We start from the raw sequence: 21,567 nt of genomic DNA on the forward strand, positions 1-21,567 counted from the left end.
GAATGCCATACTTGAGATTTTTACAAGGCTTTCTTCAGTTTCCAAACATGATTTTCCCTCTAATGTACCTCAAAGCCTCGAGGTAGTTCTATGTACCCTTCTTCCTCAATCGCTCTATTGAGGAAAACAACCTTCACACCCATATGAGGCAATTTGCAACCCATAATAGAAGCAATAGAAATAATGATTCTAACAGAAGGGTACGTGGCAAATGTTTCTTCAGTCCTCTCCCTCTTTCTGGGAGAACCGTTTTGCCACAAATCTCGCTTTGTACTTCTCTATGTTGCATGCTTGATCTTGTAGATCCATTTGGAAGTCACCACTAACTTCTTGACACGATTTCTTGTTGAAGAAAGTACCTAGTTTTGGTCTTCATAATTTGTACCATTATGTATTTTATGTAAAAAGCGAAAAGAAAAGAAAAAGAAAAATTATTATTTTTCTAGATAAGCATGTTCTTCATGCTTCTAGGTTTTTGAGTCAAAAAGTCAAAGTCCTATTTTGGACCTATTGTAAAAGAAAAAGAAAAAGAAAATTTTAAATGTAAATTTTGGGATAGAAACCCCTTTAGATGCCAAGCTAGCCTACATGTCAAGTTGGCCTTGCCCTAATGGACATGTCTATTCGTGCCCCCTCTAAACTATATAAATAAAGGGAAGATGGAGCTCATTTAGTCACACACATTCAATGATTTGTGGCCTGAAATATTGTAGGAAGGGACAACAAAGAAGAGGAAGGCCAAAGTCTGCTTGAGGAAGATTCTCTCTTGATATCTATCTTGTGAAAATTCTGCCTAGTTGAAGACTTGTTGTTGATCTCTTACTGATGAATCTGCTGGAAGAAAGGAAGGTCTCTCTTGGCATCTAGAGGTGGGAATTTTTGTGGTTATGGGTCTTGGAAATATCATTTGATCTGATTCTATTAAGAAACGATTTTATGGGTTTTCCCCTTGGAGGTGTTTTGCCTTGGCTTGGAGCCTATATCTTGTGTTCTATTGTCTTCTGTGATTTTCATGTTTTATGGTAATTGCTTGACGATGGAAGGAAAACATAATAATAAAACTGTTATCATTATATTATTGAAGGCTCGATGTAGTGAAGGAACTAGTACACAACAAGAGTATTTGTGTAGTAGAGTAAGTAGGTAAATGCATTATTGATAAAATATGAAATGGTGAGTTACATCCCCTCAGACGGTGTGCCTAAATAGGCATTGATTGGTCATGCCTTTTGACCTTTCACTTACATAGTTAATTTTATTAATGTTAATTACTAATCAATTAATTAATTATTATTGTATTATGAATTATTTATTCATAACATTGCCACCCCCTTTAGAAATGCTTTGTCCTTAAAGCATAACTAGAAGGGGTTCCCGTAATTGAACATGTTTCTATGGAGCGACATCTTTGTGTTGATTGGCGAAATCTTCATGAGTATTTGTACCTTCCTTGAAGATAGTGGGGTTAACACCATATAATTTATAATGTCGTCCTTTCCAGTTAAACTCGATGAATTTTTCTTCCAAGTTTGTAGTATAGCTTCCTAGTTGTATTAACCATTTTGCACCTATAACTACATCATTTCTTTGAGTGGTAGGGCAAATAAATCTGTTTGTAGCTCTAGTTTTTGTATTTGGATTGAAGCCTCTTGACATTCCCCTATTTCCTTGAACTTTTGCCCAGTAGCGACAGACATGGTCAGGTCCTTGATTAGGCATAGACAAAGATTAAGTTGTTTAGCAAGATCAATGTTTATACAATTGTGAGTACTACTAGAATCTACAAGTATATTTACATTTCTGCCTCTTATGAGTCCTTTGAGCTTTAGGGTTTTAGGGCATAATCTCTTCCTCATGTTTGTTGGTGGTGTAGTAAGCTTAATGCTCCTTGGAGATTGGTTTCTCTTCTTTCGAAGATGTGGTGGAATGCATTTTGTAGTTGCTTGTTGTTCTTGATCTTTGGGAGAGTTACTATTTTCATCATGGTTGTTCCAGTCACATGAAATTGCAGTGAATGACGGTTCCTCAGAATTTGAATCTTCATTGTTTGTGACAATGATTTCTTCATCATGTTCTTGTATTTCAACTTGCTTCCCATCTATTATTTTATAGTAACGCAAGGTTGCATCTTCACATTTATGTCCTGACATCCAGTTTTCTCCACTTTTGCGACATTTTGTTTTGTTTCTAACTCATTACTTGAAGTGTCTGATTCTTTCTCGACTTCATAAGTATATAACTTCTTATTAAGGCATTTGTGTCCTGAAGTCCATTTGTCCCCACAATATGTATATTTGTTTGTTTCTTTTTTTTTCCTGAGTATTGTTGTTGGCCTTCATATTCCTTGAATGATGACATTCTGAATTTATGTTTTTTCTCAATAATTATTGCTGCATGTTTGGCTTCTTCAATAGTTTTGGGTTTATGTAGTTTTAATTTTGCTCAAATATACTCTGAGCCAACATCTATACATTTTTAGAAGCTCTTCGTCAGAGAATCCCCTTTGTCTTATAGCTAATACTTCCCACTCGTGGGTGTATTCACTTACAGACTCTTTTTGTTTGAGATGAACGAGTTTCTCATAGAGGTCGTCTTCTTCTTTGTCATGGAACTTTTTTAGCAAGGCATCCTCAAATTTCTTCCAAACAAACCAACGAGCCTCACATTTGTTGGACCACCATAGGAACCAATCATATGCTTCAGCTTCTAGGTTGTTGGATGCGGTCATGATCTTCTCATGCTCACCTATTGGCGGGTTTGCTCCGAAAATGACGTCCATTTTATTTACCCACCCAACGACGCCCCTATGGTGCTTACCATTGTACTTAGGTAATTCCCTTTTAATTTTTTGGCAGTCTCTTTCGGGAAACTTTGTATAGTACTGACTTCCTTGGAACTGTATATGCGGTATTTGTGGGACTTCGTGCATCGGCGGAAATTCATGACTTGGAAAAACTTCGCCTTCTGGAGTCTTGGGACTTTGTGGTGATTCTCACATGGTTAAGGGATTAAACGTTGGGTTGACTCCTCCCATCAATTGGCTCATTATGTTCTTTATGTTTTTGATATCGTTTGCCATTTTGTCTTGGGTGATAATTAATTTATCTTGGCCTTTTCCAAATTCTTCTTGCTTCTTTCTGACATTATCAAGGTTTCATCGGATTTTATTAAGTTCTTGATTTTTTTTTGAATCATCATTATTATTCCCCATTTTCGACTTGTTCTTTTTCTTAGTGGAACCAATTTTGTTTTTAATTAAATAATATATATATTTTAAATAATTATAATTATTAATTATCAATTATAATTATTAATTATATTAATTATAATTAAAACTTATTAATATAAGTATTATATGGTTCATAAAAGTCTTATACGAATCGACCCAATGACTTGAGGTGACGTGACGATTGATTTGAATGGAGACTAACGCGGGCCGGGGGAAGACGTCCGGTCTGTCAGGAGTGTCGGGGGTAGATAGGTCGGTCGGGAATGGAGTGGTCGGGTGGTTGTCTAGACAATGCAGTGAGGGAATCGTGGGTAATGGTGCGGTACACAAGAAGGACGTGATGGCTGAGGTGTAGGAAAATGGCCGACAATGAAGACATGGGAAAGTGGTGGCACAACGGAAGACAATGGAGTACGAATGGAAGATTGAACAGAGAAATGACGATAGAGGAGACCAGTTTTAATGAAAACAAATAAAATGTGCCGAGATGGGGTCTGTGCAATGTATAACGAGGCTACACACTGTGGAGGGAACAAGAGTGGAATACGTAGGAAGAATGCCGGTGGAAAGAGAACGCAGTTGGTTGCCATGTGTGAGGTGATGTAGGGACAACGAGAGTTCCAGCATGGTCAACAGAGTTGGACGTGGTACAACAGACGGGGAGACAGGAACGATAGAATAAGACAACGATAGAGAAAATTGATGGACGTGGAGGTGTTAACAAGCGAGAAGATCGCTGAGCTTTGATACCACTGTAGTGAAGGAACCAATACACAATAAGAGTATTTGTGTGTAGATTTGTGTAGTAGAGTAAATAGGTAAATGTATCATTGATAAATAATGAAATAGTGAGTTACATCCCCTCAGACGGTGTGCCTAAATAGGCATTGACTGGTCATGAGGGTTGATTGGTCATGCCTTTTGACCTTTTGCTTACATAGTTAATTTTATTAATGTTAATTACTAATCAATTAATTAATTATTAAATTATTATTGTATTATGAATTATTTATTCATAACACTTGAATTACTTGACGTCTTGTAGCACGCATTGTGTGTTCGCATGGCTTTTCTAAATGGTTTGGATATCTAGGATTCGTCTTTATATTCCTTTGGACTGAGCTCTATGATTTATTGATGTAATACACTCCTTGTGACAGTCTAAAGCATAACACACGCTATGACAGGATCTCGCATATGCATGGCTCATGGTTCGATTTTTGTAGAATCAATATTGCAGTGACTTCGATTACTAAAATGCAGTTGTTATAACTCTCATATTTGCTTTATCTAATGCTATGGTATGGAACCTTGTGTGTCGGATGACCGACTCATGTGCTGCAACAATTCGGATCAATTTGACTTAACAAATTCACATCTTATATGAAGGATCGCATGGTATATCTCGCATAGTATGAATCATAGTTGTTTCTCTATGACATAAAGTTCGCACTTTTTGTGCGTGCATTTGGTTCGGAGAATGCACTCACATTTCTTCTGTCAGTGAAGATCAAATTACAGTGAAACCCAAATATGAATCGTTGTCTCTATGGCTCAAATTATTCTTGTTCTTGGCTTGCATTCGATCACATTTATGTGAATTGAACAAGATTCTGGTGGCATCGAAATTAAAAATATAGCACGTATTGCATTCATTGGCTCCATTTGACCTTGCGGCTTGTTAGCAATTGATACATAATCTTATGATGGCTCACGTTCATGGTCCGCTTGCTGTGGTGACTTATCAATGACAACAATATCAGAATTAACATTATAATGTGGCTCAGTAGATGGGATGTAATTTAAGTTTCAACATTGATCTGTGGCACGTAAGGCAAGATATTGTAATGTAAAATAGCATCTCTCATTGAGATCACATTGTGATAAAGGAATCGTTGGCTTGGATTGCGTCACTTCGACAATGTAGCAACGGTCATAAGATTTTGATATTCATACAAATGAAAATTGTGGAAAGCCGATCTATTTGTCAATATAATGAGAGCTACCTATATATCCCTGCAAAATTTACAAGACTCGTACAAGTGAGGGATATCCATATCTTGCATGAACAATGATCTTGGTATGAAGGATTATGACGATCATAGTCACTCAAATGACTAAGGGGCACTATTGTTACCCAAATCGTAGAGACATAGTAGCATTTATGTGATAATTAGATGGTGCGTAACAATGGCAAGAACATGGAAGAAGTTGAATCCTCTGTTGAAAAGAACCAAATCTTGTAATTCATGCAGTGTCCTTGTTGAAGATTGATTCATCCTTGTCAATTATAGAAGGACCAAATCTTTGCAAAGAAGAAGGCATGGTAAGAGGTATGTACAATTTGTTTTATATTGCAAGTCAAGATTATGATAAAGGGTCCGAAAAGTAATTAGGGTTTTGCAAGCATACTTTGTATGATAGAAATCTAGGGATTGTAGATCTTATGTTTTTGGTATCTAGGGTTTGTAAACCCTAGATAGAATTTGGATTAGAAATCCCTAGAAGAGGTGAAAAACCCTAACCCTTCTTTGGTTGTTCCCTCTATAGAAACCCTAGAAAGGGTTGAAGTGAATAAACCCTGGGACTTGAAAGTCAAAACCCTAAGACTGATGTTCCGCTGAAAGTAGAAACCCTATCAAGGGTTAGATCAAGAAATTTAGGGTTTGTATCTAAGAATCTTAGAAGTTCACCCCTTGGGAAACGATGGAAACCCTAGATCAACAAAATTAACATCATGCTCTTGTCTTTGTATATTTTGCTTGGTTATACTTGTCAGTAAACATTGCACGTACATAATAAAGGAAGCAAGACAAGAAGGATGGCAAAGCAAAGCAATTCTTCACGAAATTGATGAGCATGACGAAAAGAGAGAATTGTAAGGACCTTGATGGATATGATGAGTTCATAGGAACACATTGATGATATAAAGATGAAGCATGCCATTATGATAGCAAAAATTAGAGTCTACATTATCAAGTTGCTTTGGAAAAAGTCATCTAGCTCTCAAAATTTAAGAAGATTGGGACCACATTGCATATTATTCCTTTGAATTTTTTCTAACATAATATTAGAGGTAGTCATTCTTCAAAGATGGATCTTCAAGATCTTATAAGAATCATTATTTAGGAGGTTCTTAGAAGAAGCATTATGGCATGATTGGTATATATTCCATCTAGGATGGAAACAATACTTTTGAAGGATGCACGAATGCAGATGGTCAAGATGTAGCATTTCCACTCCTAGGAAAGAACTCTATCTTCGACATGTTTAAGAAGCAAGCTCATTTAAGGTTGGTGTCTAGATGGTTGTATGGAAGCAAAGATTGCATAAGATACAACATGACTCTTTGGTAAGGCGTATTGTAAAACCATGTGAAGAGGCTGGAAGGAAAGCTCGATAATATTGATCAACATCCAGAATAGTCTTCGGAAGAAAGGGAGTTAACAATAACAACTCCAAGGAAGATATTGTAATGTGGCAATCAAGTTTGATCTATGGGCACTTTGATTAAATTGAATGCATGAAGAAATACTCATGTGGAGATGCATCATGCGAAAGGATGTTGATCTTGAAGAACTCAAGTAAACTGATGATTAGATGTGAAGGCCATCATGATAAGGTAAGTTTGATATTAATATTTTTTTTTGGTTATTGGTATTTTGGCTAACATATTGTTTTTCTACCTAGAAGGATATTGGAGGAATACATGATGACAGTTGAGGCAAGTTCAACTGTAAGTGTTGCAATTCAAAAAACATATGGATTGAGTATATGTTTTTGGCTATCATGTAGTTAAGATGTTTGCATCATCATCATGGGATTGAAAGGTAGCAGTGTGAAGAGATAACCTGAAGTTCAAGTTTGTACATTGAAGATCACTTTCCAAGGGAGCTATGATTGGCTTGAAGTTTGACAAGGCTCGATACAAAGCCTTCACTGATGATGATGAAAGGAAAGTGATATGCAAGATTGATGACCTGTGCCTTGTCACTAGATTGAAGGAAGAGATACCAAGGAAAGAAGGAACCATGCAACTATCTCCATGAGGAACTAGTAGCTGATACTCTTACGGGAACAAGCCAAGAGAGCTTGTGGTTATGACTTCCCAACTGAAAGGAAGAAAGGGTCGCCTCTCTGGTTGAGACAGAGTGATGATAAACATCACATGTGCATTCTCTTATTCATGTGTCATGCACTTGACCAGGACTAACAACCGTGAGTCTATGTGAAGGCCATGAAGGGAGAATGGTGGAGAATTGGATAAAGCATATGTGGTTTTCTTGAGGATAAGATAAGACAGGTATCCAAGATAAGAGTGGTCGAAGAGAACTGATATTCTTTGAGGATTCAGGTTTGGAAATCCAAGATAAGAATAGTCCTAAAAGGACATACCTGGTGAACATCCGAATGGGGTATGTGCCTTAGAGGTGGTGTAGTATCTCACATAAAGCCTCCCAACTTAATGTTCTTGAATAAAGTTGAGCTTGTCAAGTTAGGCCTCAATGATAGTGTTGGTCATAATGTTGATGCTTATAGATGGCTTACCAATCCGACTCTTCTTATGAGAATATTTCAGTTTGAGAATATCCTTGTACCAGATGTACAATTATGAATACCTCCCTAGCTAGGAGGGAGTGTTCGAGAAAGTAATTAGTTTCAGCCTTCATAATTTATACCATTATGTATTTTATGTAAAAAGAAAAAATAAAAGAAAAATAAAAATTATTATTTTTCTAGATAAGCATGTTCTTCATGCTTCTAGGTTTTTGAGTCAAAGAGTCAAAGTCCTATTTTGGACCTATTGTAAAAGAAAAAGAAAAAGAAAATTTTAAATGTAAATTTTGGGACAGAAACCCCTCTAGATGCCAAGTCAGCCTACATGTCAAGTCGGCCTTGCCCCAATGGACATGTTTATTCACACCCCCTCTAAACTATATAAATAGAGGGAAGATGGAGCTCATTTAGTGACACACATTCAATGATTTGGGGTCTGAAATATCGCAGGAAGGGACAACAAAGAAGAGGAAGGCCGAAGTCTGTTTGAGAAAGACTATCTCTTGATATCTATCTTGTGAAAATTCTGCCTAGTTGAAGATTTGTTGCTGATCTCTTGCTGATGAATCTGCTAGAATAAAGGAAGGACTGTCTTGGCATCTAGAGGTGGGAATTTCCATGTTTATGGGTCTTGGATATCTCATTTGATCTGATTCTATTAAGAAGAGATTTTCTGGGTTTTCCCCTTGGAGGGGTTTTGCCCTGGCTTGGAGCCGATATCTTGTGTTCTATTGTCTTCTGTGATCATCATGTTTTATGGTAATTACTTCATGATGGAAGGAAAACATAAACTGCTAACAGTCTCACAAGTAATTATCATGTAATGGAAATCTGTTAATAAGATAAAAACCTCCCGATTTTCAACGTTTCCTTCATCATGGCATCCTTCAAACTTACTGGCCTACTTGCTCCCTTTGAATTGGGAGCTCTTTTGGTCATCTGGCATAGTTCTAAATGTTAGTACAATTTCTCCCTCTTGAACACAAATCACTCTAGCTAAGATTATGCTCGATCCTTGGAGAATCCTCTTGCCACAAACTTTGCTTTGTTCTTCTCGATGCTTCCATCTTCTGCCATAGCCTTAGCAACCTTCAAGATGTACCTGCAAACCTCATTAGGAGGTCATGGAAGAAAACAATTTATAACCAAGTAGAAGATACAAAGACAAGAGATTGACCAGTGAAGTATTAATAATCTAGGAAGAAAGATATTAAGCACTTATGTTTTGATCTAAGGTTGGCGAGGAATTGTCATCTCCCTCTTGATCCTTGCCTTCTTGTAGAAATCATTGAAATCCATTGACAAACTCATCAAGCTAGAAATGCTTGTACTCGTCCTCATCGTTGATTGCTAATGTATGTAGCTTTCATTTCCTTCCTTGCATGAATTGAATGCACTAGGGTTTCTTCATCCTTGAGTTATCCAACAAGCCAATGTTTTCATGCTACCAAGTATACACTCCTGCTAGCATTCAACATTCTTGGTCGCGTTCTAGGGTTTCACAAACCCTTAGGGCTTTCACATTCAAGTCATAACCTTTAGGTCTTCTAGGGTTTACAAACCCTAAGTCTACACCTAGTTCTTGAACCTTTGATTCATCCAAATGTAGCGAAACACAACCACCATCTTGGAATTGTTGAGATTGTAGGAGAATGTAGTAAGGCAACTATTAATTTTGTTGAGAAATCTAGGGCAAAAATAAGAGGTGATTTCTCTAGAAATGATGACTGCTTGTGAATACTTTTTACTTCTTTTGATTAAGTTCTTCTTTATCTTTTAATTATTAGAGTCTTTACTTCATCAAACAGTTATAAAAAAAACAAACAATAATGAGACAAGGGACATAAGATGTAGGCGATCAACCAGGGCCAAAACCTCTCCAACTTGAGAGGAAAACCCAAATGAATTCTTCTTCTTATAGAATCTTCAAAGATGAATTCCAAGACCAAGACCCTTGACCTATTAACCTCTCCTAGACCAAGTCACAATACCTTTTTCATAGCTGCTTTTTCTTCTTGCCCAAGTCAACACTAGTCAAATTGACTTCTTCACTGCTAATCTTGGCTACTTTGAAATTTCGGCCCTTTTCCACAGTCCTGCAATTTTGCAATTCTTGGCCTGCTTGAACCTCTGCAATTCCACACGTGTGAGTTGATTGGAGAAGTTTGGTGAGGCTTTCCTTCTTCGCTTGACTTGGAGACTTCCTTTTGTGATTTCGGCTAGCAAGAACGTTGGGTTGGTGACCTTTTTTCTGGCTTCTCCAAGGACTGATATAACCCTACTGTAGAAACCCTTATCTTTGTCACATGTGCAAGGAAGATAACCCAAAACAATGCTAAAAACTCTTCGCTTTCCTTCCCTTTCCTTTTGTTGGTTATGAGGCTGCCTTCGAGTGTTTTCTCGCACTTCTTGAATTTCAGATGCTTGAATGAATGCCCAACAAGTGAGGCCGAGTCCTCCTTTATATAGTAGTTTGTCCATGCTAAATAAGCTGACTTGTGCTTGAGACTACGTCGACCTCCTCTTCTAGAATGATCTTCATCTCCTTTTGAAGGCCGACTAGATGAAGTGCTTGTGACAAGGTCTTGGAGGGTTTATGATTCAAACAAATTCTCTTTTTACAATATGTAACATGCCCAAATGGGTCTTCAATACATGACATTGAGTTGATTGACTTTATGACTTAATGACCAAACCTAATAGCTCACAATGGGAGCTTGATCTACAAAAAAAAAAATTCCTTGAACATGAAACCCATGCCTCAAGCATAAAATAATCTATTTATTTTTCTTCTTTTCATTAATTACATAAAGTCATGCTTACACGTCATTATGAAGACCGAACCTAGTTATATATTTCAACAAATTCAAATTCTCTTAACCTTAATAATTGCTTGTGAACTTTAGTTATCTGCTTATGTTTCTTTATTAAATCTGTTCATCAAAGAATTATCAAGAGCAAAAACAATAAAGACAATGGACACAAGAAGTAGGCTCCAAGCCAGGGAAAAACCCCTCCAAGGGGAAAACCCAGAAAGAATCTCTTCTCTTTTTATAGAATTTGCTTCAAATGAGAAAACCAAAACCCTAGATTAAGTCCTCCTCCAAGCAGCAATTCAGCCCTTCAAGAATCTCTTCCAAACAAGTCAAAGTTTGACCAAGTCAACAAAGGTCAAACCACTTCAAATTTGCTTCTTCAAAATTTCGGCCTACTACTTCAGATCTGCAATTTCGGTTTGTTGGAACAGTAGAAATCCTTCTTTCTAGCATGTGTCAATCTTCCAAATAATTTCTTCCCCAATTAAGTCAATGTCTCCTAAGTCAACGAGAGTCAAAGCTAGGTCAAAACAATGTTTCGACCCTCTTGCAACTTGGACTTGAAATTCTTGGCCTCCTGTAACGCGAACTTGCAATTCTCGGCTTGTAGAAACCTTAACCCTCACGTGTGGACAAAAATAGATGGAAATTAGGTCTCCTTTCTTCGCTTGGTTTTTTTCCTTGTTCTAGCTTTTTTTGCTCCCTTTCTTGCCTAATGTCAAACTCTTCCTGTTGTAGATTGAATTGGTACCAAATGAGGTCGAAGCTGCTTATATATGTAGCCTTTCCATGAGGTCGAATACCCCTCTCTAGGCCGACTTCTCGCTGGTAGGGCCAACTTGTGCTTGGAGGCTCATAAGGACTTTCTAGACTCAAAACAATATCTTTTACATGTTACATCTTGCCCAATAGGGTCTTATACAATTGACAAGGACTCTCTTGACTCGAGAAAAATATTCTTTTGACATGACAAACCCTAGGAGCATGAAATGCATGCTTGATCTAGATGATCAATAAAGTGAAGCATGAAACCCATGCTTAAAAAATTAATATATATTTATTTATATATATATATATATTTTGTAACATAAGATATACGTATTGACACGAGTACAATGACAATTATGAAGACCGAAACTAGTTACAATTTCCAACACTCCCTCTTAAGTAGGGAGGTATTTATAATTGTACAATCAGTACAAGGATATTCCCAAATTGAAGAGTTTTCATAAGAAGAGTCGGATTGGTAAGCCATCTTTAAGCATCAACATCATGACCAACATTGTCAACATAGTAAGGCCTTAACTTGACAAACTCTTCTTATAACAGAGCATAATGTTGGGAGGCTTTATGTGAGATACCACACTACCTCTTCAAGGTACATACCCCATCCGGATGTTCACTAGGTATGTATCTTGGATACCTATCCAATCTTCAAAGAGTGTCGGTCTACTTTCTATCTTGGATTTTCTATCCTCAAGGAAATGCCAGATGCTTATCCAATCCTCTGTTATCCCTATCATGGCCTTCACTTAGACGTACGACTGTTAGTCTTGGCCTAGTGCATGACACATGATAGAGGAGAATACAATGTCCATCATCAGTCCCTCTCAACTAGGGAGAATGTCCTCATTCCCACTTGATTAGGGAATAGATTCTTGCTCCTTCACAATTATTTAATGAGACTTTCTTACTCCCTCATAAGCATAGAGGAATTTTCTTTCATTTCCTTTCAATTAGGAAGTCATAACCACAAGCTCTTTTAGCTTGTCTTCATAAGTGTGTCAGCTACCAGTTCTTCATGGAGATAGTAGCTGCATGGCTCTTTCTTTCCTTTGTGGCTCATCATATTGAGCTTCTTTCTTCCAGGATGATTTGGAGCCATCTTCTTCCTTCAAGCTTGTGACAGGATTCAGGCTATCAACCTTTTATATCACTTTCCTCTAGATATCATCATTGAAGGCATTATATTGAGCTTATCAAAATAGAGTTAATGAAAGCTCCCTCTAAACATGAAAGTGAACACCAGGTTATCTTCTTATACTGCTACCTATCAATCCCAAGATGATAATATAAATATCTTGACATCATAATCCTTTAGGAATTTACCAAAATCATTCACTCAATCCATATGTTATTTGAATCGAGTTCAACACCATCAGTTGAACTTGCCTCAACTGTCGTTATGCATTTCTGCAATATCCTTCCAGGTGGCAAAATAAAATGTTAACCAGATAATCAATATCAAAATATTAGACTTTCCTTATCATGATGGCCTCTTTTATCTAAGTATTTGCTTACTTGAAGCCTTTGTGATCAACATCCTTTCTCATGATCCTTCTCCATATTGTACAAGAATCTTTCTCCATGCATTCATTTTAATCAGGGTGCCCATGGATCGAACTTGATTACCAAGCTACAATATCTTCCTTGGAGTTGTCATTGTTAACTCCCTTTCTTTCTTCTAGAGACTACTTGATGTGGATCAATATCATTATGTTTATACCATGCTACCTTGTGAGAGAGAGTCTTGATCTGTAGCCATGTTAAAATTTCTTCTTTCAAGCATCATGTAACCATATGGAAGGCTTACCAAGCACACTTTTATAACCAAATCTTTCTGCATGATTCTTGTAGATATGAATCCTATCCTAGAGAAGAGTTACTTAAAATATACATACGTTTTTTTTCCATACAACCATCTAGCCACCAACTTCTAGAACACAAACAATGTCTCCAGATGTGCTCGGGTCAGTAATGATTTCGTATCTTGGAACTAGGAAGGTCCGTCATATGTGCATCATAAGGAGTATACATCAAGTCCAACAACAATGTGGAAGAAGTCTTTATAGAAGGTACATCAATAAGAGGAGGCACATCAAATTGTAATAGAGAAAGATTCACCATAGTAGGCTGGGTATCATTATTACAAGAATCCTCAAAAAGAGGTAGAGGAAACGATGCTAGCAGATTCTGAATGAAAACTCCATCAAACATAGCATTTGTATTAAAAGGATGATATAAAATTATAAATTAAATACTAAACTATGGGCCCATGTACTTGATCCAAAAATCTTGAAATACAAAATTGATGAAGTCATACTTTGATCAAATGGTTGGCACAATAGATCAAAACCATATGTAGGATGCACAATTAGATGTACTGTAAAATGTGTCTACAATTTTATTTAGACGATCCCTATCACAGACTGTTACTCTTGCGTGCACTTTAATCCCTTGAAGAAAGTCAAGTATGACATGAAGACACAACTCTTTGTTAGACAACTGTTGGATCTAGAGTTCTTCTGTATCAAATTTTCTCAAATACAAGTAGTCTTGTTGAATAGGGCAAAGAACCATTTAGAGACCATTAAGTTCAACAAAGTTTAAGGCTTCATAGAGTATTTAGGGAATCCCTTGTATAGACCAAAGAAGGAAATAATACCATCTCTTCCATGAAAACTGCAGTGTATTGTTTCTGTATTTAGGTAGCATAATCCTTAGCCAAAAACACATCCTTAGATAAATAAGATAAAATAATTTTATCAATGTCCAACAAATGACTACAAAAGTAGGTCAGCGGGACTAAAAGTTACATCCAGTGTGGGAGTGCAAAAGCAAATCCTAGGTAATGCTGAAAACAAGAGAGAGAAAGCTAAAAAAAGTGCAGCATAGATAAATGTCAGGCTAAGTGACCAGTTGGTCTAATCAAAAGATATATCACGGTGTCATAGGTGCAATGATGCAATGTAAAAGTCTGAGACTAGAGAAATATAATTGCAATGATTGAACGAAGAAGATAGCTTTGCATTTTGAAGAGGGGAAAAACATTACAAAGGAAGCCCTACTCTTGTAAATAGGGTGAAATGTTTTAGAGATACCCAAGGAACCTTAAAAAAAAATTGTAACCGTTATGTATTCATAAAAACTTAAAAGAACAGAGCTGCAGCCTCACCTACAAAACTTGGACCAAATGCTGAGGGGAACCCTGAAATAGATGATCCAAACAAGCTTCTGGATCAGTTGTTGTAATGAGTACCTGAAAGTGGGTTAAAACCCCAGTTAAAACCTTTTAAACCCTAGAAAAAAGATGACCCAAAAACTTAGTTCAGCAGCCCTTAGGGCAATGCTACTATCAATAATATTCAGATCATTCTTGAGATAAAAGGCTGAAATAAAACAGCTGGTTGCAGAATTATCACCATGAACAACCATGTAGATACTAGAAACCCTTGTGTTTGGTGCTCAAATCAATGGACAAAATCTCAGTAATTAGTAAATAAAACAGGCACTGACAGGCCTAAAAATCGGCCAATCCAGGCAGGAAAAGTCCATGAAAAAAGTCTTGATATTCCTTAGCTTTGTTTCTCTCCCAGATGCCAGAATCTGATTATGAAAGCATTGAAGAGCTAAGAAGAAACTTTAACAGCAGCAAAGTAGGTAGCAAAATATTCCCACCGTCTGATACCATGCTGAGAAATCAGATTTAGAAACCCTATTTCTGCAAATTTGTTGGAATGAAAAGATAATACATTCCAAATGCATTCCTTCTTTATACGTCATTGTATAAATAAATATTGCAAGCCTTTTTTTTACATCATTTTTTGATCCCTGAGATAAGGCTCTCTATCTTAAAGTGTTTAATCCTATGAACACCTGTATCTAGTGTTGGTGCACTCATGTTCTTCGGTTGCTTTTTCTCTTAATGGTTTATTTGATAATTCTTATTCTAACCTTGAACCAGAACCAAATTGGTTGTGGTCTGGTTCTTGTATGAATTGGCTGAACCCATCTTATCAGTGATGCTTATTTACCCAAAAAAATGAAAAAAAAAGTAATCCACCCTTGCATGCTATATGCATGATCAAAATATGCATATTTATCATCTGATGGTTTGGATATATATATATAATGTGGAAAAAGTCCAAGTCGGGATTAAATTGGCAAGGGTCCAGAAATTGAAAAAGTCTTTAAAGTCTAGAGTTTTTTGAAAAAGTCAGCAAAATTAAAAATAATACAAAATATTCATTTTTTTTTAAAATCCAGACTTTTTCAATAAAATCCCAATTTTTTTCAACAAAAAAACACAGTAAAGAAGCTACCTCATTTACGATTTTTTGGAAAAAGTCCCGATTTAATCCTGACTTTTTCGACTGGCAAAAAATCGGCCAGCTAAAAAAATCGCGTTTTGGGGATTTAATCCCGATTTTTTCCCCGACTTTTTCCACACTTGATAACACTGTTTTCCATAAACAAGTTGTATGTGTTCATCTTTAGCTGTTAGATTCTCTTGTTTCAGCTCATCCCATATCATACACTGATGCTGATAGTAAGCTATTAACTTACGTTGACAAAATAGGCAATTTTGCAGATTAAATATGTGGACTTGAATTGTAGAGGCAGAAATTACCTATTGGAGATTGAGATGTGTGGTGAGGAATAAGTTGTCATTTCTGATCCATCTATTTGGGATATGGATTGGTTGAATTTTGTTATGCCTTGCCTCTGAACTACTGTGAAACTATTTTGGCATATCGTGAATTATTCACTTAACTGCTCAATCATCTCCGTAATGTTTTGATACAAAAACTGGTGTTTTTTGGTAGCTATTTTGGCTGATGAGATGGGACTTGGTAAGACAGTACAGGTATGATATTCTTGAATTATTTGTTGTACTGAGGTATGAATTAGTTGGAATTAACCTCTTGTGTCAAGAAGTCATTAGTCACAATATTGTCTGTAAATGTGGCAGGCTATCATATTTTTATCTCTACTGAAACATTTGGACAAAGATCCAGGTCCCCATTTGGTTGTTTGTCCAGCTTCTGTTTTAGAGAATTGGGAAAGAGAATTTAAAAAATGGTGCCCTTCATTTACTGTCATTCAATTTCATGGGGCTGGACGGGCAGGCTTATCCAAAAAACTAAATTTTCTTGCAAAGTCTGGTGCACCACCTCCTTTCAATGTGGTGCTGGTATGCTATTCACTTTTTGAAAGACACAGGTAGCTCGGCAGATATGAAGCCATTAACTGAATATTACTGGCATATGTATCTTGTTGCTTATCTGTCTTCCACTTGTAGTGGTATTCAAGTTTGTCTGTTCTGACTCTGCTGTTCTATTGTCATCAACCAGTGCACAACAGAAAGATGATCGTAAAGTGTTGAAGAAATGGAGATGGAGCTGTGTTCTAATGGATGAAGCACATGTTTTAAAAGATCGGAGCAGTTACAGAAGGAAAAACTTAATGGCTGTCGCGCAGAATGCAAAGCAACGGCTAATGCTTACAGGAACTCCACTGCAAAATGATCTCGAGGTAAAGTCATCATTATGAGTTATTTCACCAGCTATTTTTTCTTTTATGTCTGTTTTATCTTGCTTGATGTGTGTATTAATCCCTTGGGATTGTACTGTTTCATTCTCTGGGTTGCATATCCTTCATGGATATATTTGCTTTCAAGATATTTTAGTTTGTGATAAATATACTCTTAACGCTGCAGCTGATATGCAGGATTAGTTATCAAGAGAATGTCTGGAAACACTTTTTAGTGCCCAATTTATGCATTTTTTGTATAGTAATTGAGAAAGCCTGCTTTTACCATTAGCATAATCTAAAGTCTTCTTTGTTATTATCGTGTATTCCCCTTTGAAATATTCATTTTAATTCAGTTAATTTTCATTCAGAGCTGGAATTATATTTGCATGGGTATGAAGGCAACTTCAGAGACAGTTATGATTGCTGGAGATCATATGCAGTAAAGCTTCATGAGATTTAGAAGAGAATTTGGAACACATAAAAGATATTTGGAAATTAATGTGCCAAAAACCCAAGTGTACTCACTAGGTCTCAAGGTATTATTGAGATACATTTAGTAACAAGCCAGAGGTTTTTAGGGATTTTAGAACTGAAAATGACAATTCAGCCCGAACAAAATATATTTGTTCTTTAGTCATATCATGAACTCAAACTTTCTTGAACATTGTTTACAAATGCCACACACAAAATAAATGACTGAGCGTAGACAAAAAGTTTTGTTGATGGTTCATAAGATAAATCATAAGATAAGATAATTTTATTAATGTCCGAAAATGACCACAAAAGTAGGTCAATGAGACTGAAGAGTACAACCAATATAAAAAATAATGTGGGAGTGCCAACGCAACTCCTAGAAAATGCCAAAAATAATACAAGGATCCTTATATATATGTATAAAATCATGATGAAGGTACGATGATATAAAACACTAAGTGACTTTGAGAAAGACTGGGAAGGTGGACAACCCAACATAAGAATTTTTTACGTGAGAGAGTGAGAGAGGGAGATCGAATAATGAGGTTGATGATGTCAAGGTCTCTGAGTCTGATAGCAAAGGGTGAGGGGGCCAAATTGGGCATTGGCTTGATGTCGGAGTTTTTAGGAAACTCTGAATAGATCTCTGGTTGCTCCTCTGGATCCTGGATTAGTCTGATGGGTGGGGCATTCTCTATTCTAGATTCGTCTAGAGCTAATTTCTCTATTGCTTGGGGAACGTGTGGCTTGATGTACATTCATACATCTCCAAACTCTAGTCTCAATAATATCGGGTGTTCTCTGAGAAGGGGAGGTTGAGGAGAAACCCAGGGGTCTCACTCTCCTATTATCGAGTGCACTCTGCCTATAATTTGTTACTCCGATTTGATGGATTGACATGGAAGTATGGGGTAAACAGTGTGGTCATCCTAGAGCAAGGCGTGGCATGTAGGAGTTGAGATCCATGGCTGAAGATCTCCTCAGATAAAGAGGGTTAATCATCTCTGATCTTGGTACCTAAAGAAACCACCTGAATACCTATAGAGCCAGTGATAGTGTCCTTTGATCTCATAGTATAGGGTGTTGAGAAATCTAGGGCAGCTAGATTAAGGTGATTACTCTAACTTTGATAATTGCTTGTGATGTTATTTTTCTTGAACTTGTAGAATTTATAATTAGCCTCTTCTTTTCTTGATTTATTATTGTGTTCTTATCATCAAACAACTACCAAAACATGAAGATCAATGGAATAAGTGGACATAAGATATAGGTTGCTAGCCAAGGCCAAAACCTCTCCAACAGAGAAAACCCACAATAATTCTTCTCTTCTTATAGAATCTTCAAATGATGAATTCCAAGACCTTTAGACTCACACAAAGACCCCTCTAAGACCAAGTCAACCTCCTTCAGATGAGCTTCCCTTCCACAAAGTCAATCACTAGTCAAACTGCTTCAAAACTGTTGCAACTTCACTTTTGATCTCAAGTTCGAACCCACAACTTTTGACTGCAACTTTCAACCTTACTGTAGAAACCCTAATTTGCACGTGTGGTGAAAAGATGGTAAAAGAGGTCTTCTCTCTCCTTCGCTTAGGGTCCTTTTTCCTTAGTAATTCAACTTTCAAATTTGATCCGTTTGACACCAAACTTTGGCTTCTTTAGATCACTGCAATTCGGGCTTGTAGCAACAAAGTGTGCCCTAATTTCTTCGCATGTGTGGGATATAGTGACCCAAAATTAGACTTCAACCCTTCCATTTTCCTTCCTTTTTGTTCTCCTTCTTCGTTGGCCTTAGGATTTTTTTCTTGTCCTTTTTTATCGAGCTTGATGGATGCCCCTCAAATGAGGTTGAGTATCTTGTATATATACCTTTTCTGGGAGTACGAATTGTCATCATGAGGTTGACTCCATCCATTGTAGGTTGACTTGTTCTCTTGCAGGCCGACTTGGCCTTGGAGGGTCTTTTGACACACTTTGACTTAGATAAATTCTTTTAACTTGATACAAGATGCCCAATGGGCTCTATTACAAATGACAATGACTCTTTTGACTCTTAGACTCTATGACAAAACCCTAGAAGAACACATTGGGTGCTTGGCCTACAAATAAATTGACCTATAGCATGAAACCCATGCTATATAAAAGAAATATTAAATTTTTCTCTCTTTTACATCAAATACATAAAATAAAAAATACATGAGATTATGAAGACCGAACCTAGTTACAAATTTCAACACTCCCTCTTAACTAGGGAGGTTTTCATAATACATGGAAGGTACGAGGACATTCTCATACTAAAGAATTCTCATAAGAAGAGTCGGATTGATAAGCCATCTCATAAGCTATCTTTTCAGCTTATATCAATGCATCTCATCATATCAACCAACATTGTCATATAACAAGGCCTTAACTATGGGGGGTAGATGATCATGCCATTACGCAACTCAAAAAATCCATTAGGTAGAAAGACATCTTTGAGCTTAGACTTGTCGGGAGTGAAATCCAAGTGAACTGAATGTACAATTTGTAGATATCCTTTATGATAGCCTAGTTCAATACTCGTCTAGTTGGCAAGAGATGGCGTGGCAGATCAAGGGAGAATTTGAATGGGGGAAGGCACATTTGGGAAATGGTAATCATCTAAAGAAGCCAAAATGCGTCGAGTACCAACCTCACGCTTGGCCTAGGGAAGGATTTGAGGTCGGAGCCTTTGAGGGGCAAAGTGCAATGTAGGGATACCTCTCTTGCCTAGTGGAAGAGTATTCGAGAGATCAATCTCTATGAAGGAAAGAAACAAAACAGAAAATGACGTCGGGGCAGAAGGGTGGACACCAAAATTTGCTTGAATGATTGGATGTGGAGTCGTTCGCTTACGATGGATGATGTGCCCGAGAAGCAAGGTCTGTACTCTATCTAGTCTAGTCCAGTGTATTTGTAACAAGCTCAGTCCCCAAATCTTAGAGCCATAGAGAACTGTGGGTTGAATAATCGCCTCCATGAGATAGAGTTTGATTGAGATGTCTTGAAACTGCCCCTAGAACCATTGTATCTCAATGAGGGCTAGGGAACCATACCCTTTGCTAACCTGAGGCTAGAGGGCTCTTCGAAAAACAAAACGAGGCCTTGTGAATTGCACTCCCAAGTAAATGTAAGTTGTGGTGATCTCGATCGTTGTTCCTTGGTAGTAGAAATGTAAATTTGTAAGAGCTCTTTGATGCATTGAAAATTAAAACCTTAGTTTTACTTAGGTTGACTGTCAATTGTCAGAGGTCACAAAAATTGGCTAGTGCATTGATCTGTCTCTGTAAGCCCTTAGGAGTAGAGCGCAACAAGACCAAGTCATTTGCGAATAGGAGTAGAGAGATCAACACTTGGTGTAGAATACAACCATCACCTTCTTGGATATGCTCATGAAGGAAGGATTCTAGTTCATTTAGCTCATCATTATTGCTTCCAAAGAGGGCCAAGGAGAGGTGCTACCCTTGTTTTACCCCAATTCTACTCTGGATGAAGTTAGAAAGGCCATGTGCCAACCTGATGCACCGCAAGACTAACTCATATAGTCTCATGATGGCAGCTAGTAGGGTCTCAAATATGCTAATACTGCAAATAATTTGGAATAACCCCTCCCTTAGGATTGTGTCAAATGTTTTTTGAAAGTCTACAAAATAATTATAAACCTTTGGAGGGTGATAACTAATCTCTTGAATAATGGGTAGAGTGTAAAGATGTGATCAATTGTTTGGTAGTTGGGGTAGAAACTTGTCCTCTAGCCCTGAGATGACAACTCTCTAGATCCTCAGAAAGCTATTTATGTAAGATTGTAGTGTGAAGGTTGGAGAATCGGTCTAATGAGTTGAGGGTCTAATGTAGGTGTGATGACGAGTAGAATGGGTCTAGGAGTCAAGGGTTGCTTCCATGAGGATCGAGGAAAGTATCTCATACTCGACTAAGGTTGTGTCCAATGACTAAAAAAGTGGGGGGGGGGGGTGTTGTAGGAATTCCTTTAAGTTGGTGGTGTAAGAGGCAACATGACCTCTGTCAAAAAAGAAAGGTGGTGCGAGGGGTTGGTGGGTAGGGGGAGGTGGGGAAGTAGAGAGGGAGAATGTTAAAAGGGCATGGTTTGCCAGGGGAAGGCATGAAGTTAAGATATATTGAATATGCAGGAGAAGGTCTT

The 21,567-nt window shown here is 37.3% G+C and overlaps 1 protein-coding gene across 1 annotated transcript in view; it reads left to right on the plus strand.

The window, feature by feature from the left end:
* ETL1 (SNF2 domain-containing protein / helicase domain-containing protein) overlaps nt 1-21,567 on the plus strand; it is a 123,505-nt gene that overhangs the window by 18,038 nt on the left and 83,900 nt on the right. The window contains exons 4-6 of the mRNA XM_089377182.1: nt 16,209-16,249; nt 16,355-16,605; nt 16,737-16,917. Coding sequence (XP_089233308.1) covers nt 16,209-16,249; nt 16,355-16,605; nt 16,737-16,917 — 473 coding nt within the window. The remainder of the gene's footprint in view (nt 1-16,208; nt 16,250-16,354; nt 16,606-16,736; nt 16,918-21,567) is intronic.

Source organism: Pinus tabuliformis, chromosome J (genome assembly GCF_031772625.1).
Source record: "Pinus tabuliformis cultivar Carrire ecotype Pingquan chromosome J, CPIR1, whole genome shotgun sequence".
NCBI classification, from domain to species: domain Eukaryota; kingdom Viridiplantae; phylum Streptophyta; class Pinopsida; order Pinales; family Pinaceae; genus Pinus; species Pinus tabuliformis.